General features: G+C 40.7%; 1 protein-coding gene across 1 annotated transcript in view; it reads left to right on the forward strand.

Annotated features, from left to right (window-relative positions):
• The window catches only part of pdss2 (prenyl (decaprenyl) diphosphate synthase, subunit 2), a 230990-nt gene extending 226806 nt beyond the window's left edge, over positions 1–4184 (forward strand). Inside the window, exon 8 of the mRNA XM_028797629.2 lies at positions 3950–4184. Within this exon, the coding sequence (XP_028653462.1) occupies positions 3950–4105 (156 nt within the window). The 3' untranslated portion in view covers positions 4106–4184. The remainder of the gene's footprint in view (positions 1–3949) is intronic.
• Positions 4185–11300: the final 7116 nt, after the last annotated feature.

An 11300-nucleotide genomic window follows, 5' to 3' on the forward strand; every position in this document is an offset into this window, starting at 1 on the left:
TCTGCAGACCTCAATTGATCAAAATGATTTATAACAACAGACAAGGTGCCCTAGGAGGAATTTAACTTGAGCAAATCCACAATAAACATATACTGTAGATGACTGGTGTGCCAAGTGACTGGCAGGTACAAGCAACGCATCATCCATAGTCTTTTCTGTCTGTAAAAATACAGTGTCCGGTGGACCGTCAATTTCAGCATAGCATTTCTATGCAGTACATATGTAACAAATGAGGGAAGCATTACTGGTTAAAAGCCAGCTGTTTAAGAAAGGGGGCATCCAGCATTTGGTGGCACACCAGCAGCAAAGAGTAAATGAAGTGGCAATAAATGCAATGAAACATTTGACATTGAAGTAAAATGCTGAATAAGACCAGCATAGTGATGATTTTACACTGGTTTGTCCATTTGTGTTGCCTAGAGCAAGTGAAGTGTATAATTGAGCAGTTACCTCATGGTTTCAGCTTCTTGTGTTCAAAGCATGCACCAAGTCTTTGTCTTCTTGGACTCTGCATGTTCTCCCCTCATCTGAATGAGGTTTTCCACAAGATATTCTGGATTTACTCCCACATTCACAAAGACTTACAGCAGGTTAATATGCATATGTGTGTCCTGTGATGGATTTTGCATCTTGTTCAAGGTTTGTTTCTCACTTTGTTCCCAAGCATTGAGGCCATAGACTCCAGCCACCTGTGACCTTGAATTGGATTGAGCAGCTTCGAGAATGTGTGTGTTTTAGTGAAGACATCAGAGCTCAATAGGCCTGAGATCTCTTACTCATATACTGTTATGTAACAAGATATTAACAAAGGCTTCCGACGGTTATAATAACAATTAGAAAGCAACAAAAACTGGTTATTCGTCTCTATAAAGTGGTCTGCTAAAATAACTTAACTTTGGAATAGCCTGAGGTGGCTTAAGTGAGACATATAGTTCAGTGTAAGATCTGCAAATCCTTCCTATTCATAAGTAATTTGGTTAGTGTGTCAAAGTTTCTTAATATCCAACTCTGCACAGAACTGACTGACCACTTTAGCGATGCTTTGTAACTGTTTTTAAGACCAAAATAAGTCTTTGTTACTTAGCAATATATGACTAATAGATGCATGTTTGCAGTACCTAAACTAAAGTATTACCGAAAAAATATCAGAAGGGGTCTGTGCCTTTGCTACCCTCCTAAAAATAATCAATAATATTAAAAGGTCTCTAGCACTTGTTTTGCATATACTCCTCATTAAATGTTCTGTGGATCTGCAATCATCCTCTAATCTTGCACTTATCATCACTCTAGGTGGTGTGAGTCAGATCTTTTTATGCTTGAGGTTTGTCACATTTAAAAAGCTTTAACATGGATATGCACCAATTTACAGATTGCAAGGCGATTGTATTTAAAAACATAAATGTATGTCTAAAACCAGGTGGGTCTCAGTATTCCTAACTGAATTAGATTGAGATCTGGCGATGGGGAAGGACATGGGGACAATAAATTAATTCTAGTCTGGGGCTTATTTAGCATCCTGGTATTTGCACATGGAGTGCATGTGATCAGCAGTAATATTCAGATAGCATATGGCATTCAAATATCGATCAGCCCCTACTAACAGACCAAATGAAATGTGTTTGACATCATTACACCATGTCCACTGGCTTGCACTAGTGACAACTGACAGGAGTTGGAGTGGAGTTTAGAGAGATATGCCTGACTATCAGCACGAATCTTCTGGAAGCAGGATTCGTCAGACCAGATAATAACATTCTTCCAGTTCCGTTTTTCATTGTTTTTAGGCCACTAAAACATCATCACTGTGTTTTTCACAGAGCTGTGCCTTCTGAAATGCCTCTTTCAGCACTTCTTTGGTACACTGCTGCTAAGTTGACTTCTTATAGCTGCTCTGCATGCATACATTCATCAGTGGTCTGTTTCCAGATGCCTTTTATGGAAATGTGAAGTTATTACTTTTTGAGTGGTAAATTCCATCAGATTAGTAGGTGTAACTAATGAAACGGTTACTCAGTTTGTAATCTGCTGGAGGAGACTCCGGACCAGACCCCTTGACCCTGAGCTGGGTTAAAAAAAAAAAAAAAATGCAACAAATTTATTCAGTGAAATATTCTTAACCTTCATTTTTAAGGAAGTAATTACAAGAGAAAAAAAAAATATATATATATATAATATATATAATATATATTCTTGGATTTTGGTTAGAAAAGTAATTCATAAGGATTACAAAGCAAGGTGTTCAGTCCTATCCAGAAGTGGGTTTTAAAGATGACACATTCTTGCACTTTGGATATTTGATACTAGATAAATGTTTGCCTTCTGTCTTGGGAAACTACTGAATTTACTTACTGCTGTACTGATCCTCATGTTTTAATATTTTTTAAGGAAATACTTATGACATAATTGTTCTAAATGCTGTTACTTGAAGTAAGCAGTCATTGAATCTTTATATACAGTACTGGAATTAGTATTATTTCTTACCAGCATGAGCTGAACCTTCTGTCACTTTACAAGGTTCATCCATACCATACCATACCATACCATTTTTATTTGTTAAGCGCTTAAAAACACAGCATTACAACTGACCGAAGCGCTGTACAGTTAAAACAAGCAAGACTAAAAGCAAAATATTAAAAACAAACATTAAGAGAGAATTAAAACAGAGACACTAAAAACAGGTCAGGGGACCCAATAAAACAGAGAAATAGCAAAAAGCAAGTGGAAATAAGACAGGTTAAGAATTAAAAGCCAATGTGAAGAAGTGAGTTTTTAGGTGTGATTTGAATGTTGCGACTGAAGCGGCTTGCCTAACCACTAAAGGTAAGGAGTTCCAGAGCCTAGGTGCACAGACGTAAAAAGCCCTTTCACCACGAACTTTAAAACGTGCCTTGGGAACGGTTAGGAGCAGCTGATCTGCGGATCTAAGAACACGAGGGGGATTGTGACGATGGAGCTTGAATAAATTTTGCTGCAAGTAGGTATATCACGGATTTATTTCAAAATGTCCTCCTGACACTGAACTGAAACAAAGAGTCAAAGTAAATTAAAAAACCTGTCTTCTGCACCTCACCACAATTTTAGGCATGTCATAGGACCTGCTTTCATGTAATTTTAAAGGAATTTACTGAGTGAAAATTAAGTACAGTAGTCAGCAAAAGAACGACAGGCAGGTCCATTTTGCTGCTGCTTTTAAAGTCACCAAGCCACAGAGGGAACTGTCCTAAAAGCAAATGAACGTACTGTATATAGTCAGGTGTTGGATATCCTCATCCCAAAGGATTTCTTTCTAAGGAAAATGGATTTGTATTGGTTCTCTAGTGCTGATGAAGTCTTGTCTGAGTTAAACCTGCTTTAATTTGCAAGAGGAATCCCCAGAATTTTCTGTGCTTTTATACTTCATGCTGTTAAAGCTATTTGTGAAAGTTAAAAATCAATTGTTTGGTATGCTGAATAAACCTAAAAGTGTTTCACTGAAAGGTAAATGATGTAAAACAAAACCTGTAGAGCTATTTTAAATTGAAGTGGTCAGCAGAGTGGCAGTACTCCCTTTGTATTGTCCCGCTGCCTCCACTGACTTATGTTAAGCTGCCTTCCTAATTTTTCTTTTTGCCTTTACAATAAATCATGTTAGGTTTGGATCATAGATAGATAGATAGATAGATAGATAGATAGATAGATAGTTAAAAAAAGTAATGCCTTAACAGTAATCTAACATGAATATGGGGAAAACTAAAGCCTTGTTTTATTATAACAACCAGGTAAACATATTTTTTGCTTGCTGTAAAACTTAAACAAGGTGTTTTATTTCCTAAGGAAAACAAAATGAAAACCATAACTCAATTCACAATCTTCACACATATTTGTACAAATAATGATGATCCTGGTTGGGTGTTTGCTGATGTGGTTTACTAAAGTAAATAATTTTGCTTGTTTTTTTTTTCCCCAACAGTTGTGGAGAATCGTGAAGAGTGGCAAAGGTGTGGATTCTGCCATTGACCTGTGCCATTACCATGGAAACAAAGCACTTGAGGCCATAAAGTGCTTTCCTCCCTCTGAGGCCCGATCAGCATTAGAAAATATTGCCACCGCTGTTACCAATTTGTAACACAAACACAAATTTGTATATACCAGACTGCATGCAGCTACCAATACATTTTTACAGTATACTCAAAATGTGAACAATACTGATGCCGTGTTTTGTGTTTATTCTCGTTTGCATTTAATTTAAAGCTTACAGCTTGTGTGTGTGTGTGTGTGTGGCATCAAACACAATCACAAAAAAGGTCAAACAGCTTTCACTTGTCATGCCAGAAGCACACTTGAAGCTGCTCTGGTAGAAATAATTAATGAGACTTTCTGCTGTGACCTCAGCAAATGGACAGGAAATAGGGCCGTATTGATTGGACACAGCTAGGGATGGCGCCAGCGTGGTGGCCTGTGGTTTTCTTGCACTTGTGAGGACAAAGGGGGTGTGAACTTGCAGGTGTCACAGGAAACACTCGGTTACTCACTACATACGCTTGCTTTGCTTTTCATTAGGAAGGACACTTTAGTGAAAGAAGATGAAAAAGCAGAAAGAAGCTTGTGATTGTTCTTAACTCAGTTTTTGCACTTTTTGTAGTCTTTTTTTAAAAGAGGGTACATTAAAGATACTTGTTCAATATATCAGGCTCAATATACAGTATGCTTAAACTGAAGGGAAACAGTGTAAAAACAAGTGTACTTTTCCCTCTCTTCCCTCTTTATAATCTTCCTTTTATTTATTTCTTATAATGGCTCTGCTTTTGCCCAGTTTTTCCTATTGCCAAGAGCAAAGGCTTTGTTATTTAAAGGGTAAATATGAGCCATTTAAACTTGAAGATGCAGACTTTAAAAGTCTTTAACAACAGATCACCAATGACAGAAAGAGTAGAAGGTATATCATCAGCCTGCAACTTGACACTGTCTCTGTTTTGTTCATAGAGATGATTTTTGTGGTTTGCATGCATGCAACCTGAGAGCAACGTTGACAAGAAGGCTGAGTTTACATAAATGATCTAGATTGGGATTCAGCTACCTTTCTTCCTTCTGTGGTGTAATTACAGCCAATCTGGAGACAGCTAGCACAGCAAACAGATTTTATTACACCGTCATTCAAATATTAAGGAGCAGCTTTCATAGGACTCCACGGAAAGCACAGCAGCAGGGTATCCTCAGGTGTGACTTAAGCTTTATTATTTCCTGGTGGACTGTCACCTCCTAATTTCCTGAATTATTTATAAAATAAAAAAATCATTTGAAAAATGCAGATCAGATGAAATTCCCGTTAATTCATTTCTACTTACTGAATAGTTAAATCCAAATGTGTGAATGGAAGAAACAAACAGCCACATTTGACTGATTTATTATTTCCATGAATAGAAAGAAATGACAAATGTAAATGCTAATTTTTTTTTCTTGTAAAATAAAGGATACGAGTGACTACAAATGTTGAAGAGTTCAACGTTTTGCAAGGGTTTGTACTCAACCATCAAGCAAGCCAAGTAAATTAGTCCTGGGTAGTAACAACAATGTAGTGAAGAAAACTTTTGAAAGTTGATCAGGTTACAAGTGATGTAAGTAACTTTTGTAGGGGGGTCTGTGTTCATTAACCACCCACCGAATAAAGCAAGCCATTCCTACAGCACTGCCAGTTTCCCTTTCATTATAATGGATGTCTACTGTGAATTTCCTTTAAATAAATGTTCTGCAGTCACTGTATATATATATATATATATATATATATATATATATTTTTTTTTTTTTAAATCAATAGCTGTATTGGAAAGTGGCAATTGAGCTCTTCATTCCACTTAAGCAATTCTAACAAAAAGAAATCCAAAAATTTTATAGACCAGATAAAAACTAACTAGAAAGCAGTTAATCGTCCTATAGACTGTGAACAAGTAAACTTCTGTGGTATAGAACTTATCACATGGTCAGACCTACACCACCATTTAGATGAGAATGGCAAAAAATTGTTCTATAATATACAAACTGTATAAAGGGGAAGATGAAGTCAACAAATGTCTCTAAACATGTCTCAGCATGTGGCACCGTTTTGTTTGCCCTTGTTTTTACCGGCTCATTCATTCTCACCTTCAGTGATATGTCTTTCAAACTGCTCGAGTATGTCTCCTATGGTAGGACTGCATAGTCCTGGTCCTGCTGAGCTGTAGAGGCCACAGGTTTTTATAAAAAACATAAATTTAAATTCTTAGCAGACAAGTTAAACTGAAGCAAAAAAAAATTATATACAGTGTGGCAAAAAAGTATTTAGTCAGCCACCAATTGTGCAAGTTCTCCCACTTAAAAAGATGAGAGAGGCCTGTAATTTTCATCATAGGTATACCTCAACTATGAGAGACAAAATGAGAAAAAACAAATCCAGAAAATCACATTGTCTGATTTTTAAAGAATTTATTTGCAAATTATGGTGGAAAATAAGTATTTGGTCACCTACAAACAAGCAAGATTTCTGGCTCTCACAGACCTGTAACTTCTTCTGTAAGAGGCTCCTCTGTCCTCCACTCGTTACCTGTATTAATGGCACCTGTTTGAACTCGTTATCAATATAAAAGACACCTGTCCACAACCTCAAACAGTCACACTCCAAACTCCACTATGGCCAAGACCAAAGAGCTGTCAAAGGACACCAGAAACAAAATTGTAGACCTGCACCAGGCTGGGAAGACTGAATCTGCAATAGGTAAGCAGCTTGGTGTGAAGAAATCAACTGTGGGAGCAATTATTAGAAAATGGAAGACATACAAGACCACTGATAATCACCCTCGATCTGGGGCTCCACGCAAGATCTCACCCCATGGGGTCAAAATGATCACAAGAACGGGGGGGACCTAGTGAATGACCTGCAGAGAGCTGGGACCAAAGTAACAAAGGCTACCATCAGTAACACACTGCGCCGCCAGGGACTCAAATCCTGCAGTGCCAGACGTGTCCCCCTGCTTAAGCCAGTACATGTGCAGGCCCGTCTGAAGTTTGCTAGAGAGCATTTGGATGATTCAGAAGAGGATTGGGAGAATGTCATATGGTCAGATGAAAAAACTCTACTCGTCGTGTTTGGAGGAGAAAGAATGCTGAGTTGCATCCAAAGAACACCATACCTACTGTAAAGCATGGGGGTGGAAACATCATACTTTGGGGCTGTTTTTCTGCAAACGGACCAGGAAGACTGATCCGTGTAAAGGAAAGAATGAATGGGGCCATGTATCGTCAGATTTTGAGTGAAAACCTCCTTCCATCAGCAAGGGCATTGAAGATGAAATGTGGCTGGATCTTTCAGCATGACAATGATCCCAAACACACCGCCCGGGTAACGAAGGAGTGGCTTCGTAAGGAGCATTTCAAGGTCCTGGAGTGGCCTAGCCAGTCTCCAGATCTCAACCCCATAGAAAATCTTTGGAGGAAGTTGAAAGTCCGTGTTGCCCAGCGACAGCCCCAAAACATCACTGCTCTAGAGGAGATCTGCATGGAGGAATGGGCCAAAATACCAGCAACAATGTGTGAAAACCTTGTGAAGACTTACAGAAAACGTTTGACCTCTGTCATTGCCAACAAAGGGTATATAACAAAGTATTGAGATGAACTTTTGTTATTGACCAAATACTTTTTTTCCACCATAATTTGCAAATAAATTCTTCGAAAATCAGACAATGTGATTTTCTAGATTTTTTTTTTCTCATTTTGTCTCTCATAGTTGAGGTATACCTATGATGAAAATTACAGGCCTCTCTCATCTTTTTAAGTGGGAGAACTTGCACAATTGGTGGCTGACTAAATACTTTTTTGCCCCACTTTATATAGTGAGCTGGGGGGCTGATTGCACCCCTTACAGGTTAAAAAACGCTGAAAGACTACCTTCACATTGCTCCCTTGCTTGCTGGGCTTACTTGCAGCCGATCTATCGGTACTTCGCATACTTAAAAGTCTGAACAGCACCTGTCAATTTCTGATTGTTTGCTTTTCTCTCTCTCTCTCTCTCTGACATTCTCTGCTCCTGATGCCCACTCATTTGAAGAGGAAGATATGTTTGCAGTCTTTTAATTGTGAGACGGAACTGTCATCTCCGTCTTGTCAATTAGCATGTTTAAACTTTTGAAAAAGAAATAATAATAATACATTTTATTTACAGTATATAGCGCCTTTCCCAAGCTCAAGGCACTTCACAGAGTTTAAGATAGAACGGTAAGACAGTAAATTCAGAGAAAAAAACCTAACAGACAACATAATTGATGGTCTCGCACACACACACAGGTTACATTAGCATCTTGACAGAGAAGTAAACTGAGAGAAGGGTAATAAAGTCAAGTAGAACTAAAAGCCTTCCTGAACAGATGAGTTTTGAGTTGTTTTTTTAAAAGAATTCATGGAGTCAGCTGACCTGATTAATTTCGGTAGATCATTCCAGAGTCTGGGCGCTATACAGCTGAAGGCCCTGTCACCCATGGAGTGTAGATTAGTGTGGGGCACAACAAGATTGCCAGAATGAGAGGACCTTAGTGGGCGGACAGGCACATAGTGATGGAGAAGGGCACTGATGTAGTGTGGCGCAAGGTTGTTTAAGACTTTGTAGATTATTAGTAGGATTTTATATTCTATTCTGTGAGACACAGGGAGCCAATGAAGGTGGAGCAGGATGGGTGTGATGTGCTCGCTGCTGCTGGTCCGTGTAAGGACTCTTGCAGCCGAGTTTTGAATAAGCTGGAGCACCTGCCAGCAGCAAGTATGACAAGTGGTACCAGGAGTGGTTGCATAGATGAACGCCAAGGAGTTGTTTCAGATCGCTCAAAATATCCCGCTTCCTTCCAACTCGGAGGATGATCCGGTTCCTGCTCTACCTGCTAATTTCAAGGATGTGCTGACGAAGATGGGGCCTTCCGATGACCCAGAGTTGTTTCTTTTAGCTTTTGAACATGTAGCGACATCGCTGCGATGGGACAAACGAAACTGGGTTGTCATCGTCACCCCTTTTTTGTCTGGGGATGCCTTAATTGCTTTATGGAATGTGCCTCGTGATAAACTCTGCGATTATGATTTCTTAAAGCAACAGGTTGTTTTACGAAAAACTACGAGCTTTTTGTCTAAAGGTTTTTGCGCTTCATAATTGGAAACTGAACATGGACATTTGTGTGCAAATTCAAGATTTGATTCATAAAGTTCACTGCTGGTTTAAGGGAAACGAGATGGAGCACATTGTGGAAAAGGTTGTCATGAATATACTGCTGGCAGGGATACCTGCAGTTCTCCAAGATGAACTCATTCGTCATGATGTTGAATCGTTGATGATCATAGCCAGACGTTTGGAGGGTTCTCAGACCGCTTGGAGAAAAAGCGGTGGATTTACTGCTCCTTATGCTGTTCCACAGCCTCCAAGAGATCGCCCAGGGAATGCTTGTCGCTTTGAACGGAGGTTAGAGCATCTATGTGCTGTTAACCCTGAAAATCCGGTTTCCTCAGGAAGACCACCAGGGGATTTGGCTGTTAACGTGACACCCATATCTGGGGAAGCAGAATGCTGTGGATGTCGCCATGGGTATTTCGGCAGTGGAGCTGAACGAAGATGCTTCCAGTGTGATCAACCCGGCTACTTGGTGAGGGAATATTGCCTATCCCCTGCTCAATCGATGGAAATTTGTCTCGCCAAGATTTGTTTCTCCCGGGTTCCTTATTCTTCAGATAAAAAGGATTGCTTAATGGTCTCGGTGAAGTTAGGGGGCCTTGAGATCTCAGCATTATTGGACTCAGGAAGTGACCTTTGTATTGTCAGACGGGACTGTCTTGATGTCAGGTACCTGTGTAACACTGAAACTTGTCCCAGATGGATGGGGACCCTACCCAGCCGGGATGCCTGGATGGTCCCTGTGATGGACAATACCTCCCCTGGGCCACGAGGGGGCAGCCGCCCGGGTCTGCTTATGGGCCACTGGACCGGAGCTGGGACACTCATCCCTACTGGAGGACGTGGCCACCACCAGGGGGCGCCCAGACAGTTGTGAAGTCCTGGATGGCAGCACTTCTGCCACACCAGGAAGTGCTGCCGGAAGAATTCCCAGGGGCACCTGGAGTGCTTCCGGGGGCTCTCTTGACACTTCTGCCACACCAGAAAGTGTCGTCAAGGGGAGCACCTGGAGCTCATCTGGGTCAGTATATAAGGGACCGCTTCCCTCCAGAAGCTGAGCCAGAGTTGGGAGGAAGGAGACGAAGCTTGTGAGGAGGGGAGAGAAGGTTGGAAAGAGAAAGAGAAAAGAAAGGAGAAAAAGAGTGTTGGAGGAAGGCATTGTGGTGCATAAAGGAAATAAAAAGAAGTGTTTTGGACATTCTGGTGTCTGTCTGTCTGTGTCCGGGGGTATGCTTTCCACAAACTGTAAACATACGCTGTGTACATGGAGATGTTAAAGACTATCAGACATTGCTTCTTCCTTTAACATATAAGGGTCGACATTTTAAAGTTTGGTCTGCTGTTTTGGACTCCTGCCCCTGGCCCTTACACTATCAGCAGGAGGAATGCCCTTTTTCCTAGACTCATGACCGAATGTCGGATGCCAATCAGTGAGCCCCGAGTCAAGCTTAGCGGGGGGAAAGAGGACGAACTGGCTGTTGGGGAAGATCTCGAGCCCCGTTTAAATATTGAACCCGAAGTGGCTGTTGGGGAAGTTCTCGAGCCCAGACTAGATATTGAACCCGATCTCTCCAGCGAGACCGAGAGTGACACCCCCCCCCCCCCCCAAATTTCCCAGAGCGGCTGGCTGGCCCATCTACAACTTCTCAACTTGCAAATGCCTCCGAACAAGAACCGAGCACAGGCGAGCAGACCGATTTTGTGCGCTTGCAGCATGCTGATAGCTCATTAGATTATGCATTTAAACAGGATCGCTCTGCTAGTGACTCTTATTAACAAGAGCGTGCATCCGGGGTTTAAAAACCCTGCACTTTCTTGAGAAAGACAGCTGCCTTTTTAGAGTGATATCAGATCATTTAGTCGGGAATTTATTGAACAGTTAGTTGTACCTGAAATACATAGGGACATTCTTTTGCAATTAGCTCACTTTCACATCTTGGGTGGGCACCTGGGGACTGATAAGACTAGAGAACGTTTATCAAAATGATTTTATTGGCTGAATATGGGGAAAGATGTGGAACGATTCTGTACTTCTTGTCCTGATTGTCAAATCATCTCTGCTTATAAACCTCCTCTGGCTCCCCTTTTTCCCATGCCTATTTTGGAAGTCCCTTTCCAACAGTTGGGATTAGATATAGTGCGC

The sequence above is a fragment of the Erpetoichthys calabaricus genome, chromosome 3 (genome assembly GCF_900747795.2).
Source record: "Erpetoichthys calabaricus chromosome 3, fErpCal1.3, whole genome shotgun sequence".
NCBI classification, from domain to species: domain Eukaryota; kingdom Metazoa; phylum Chordata; class Cladistia; order Polypteriformes; family Polypteridae; genus Erpetoichthys; species Erpetoichthys calabaricus.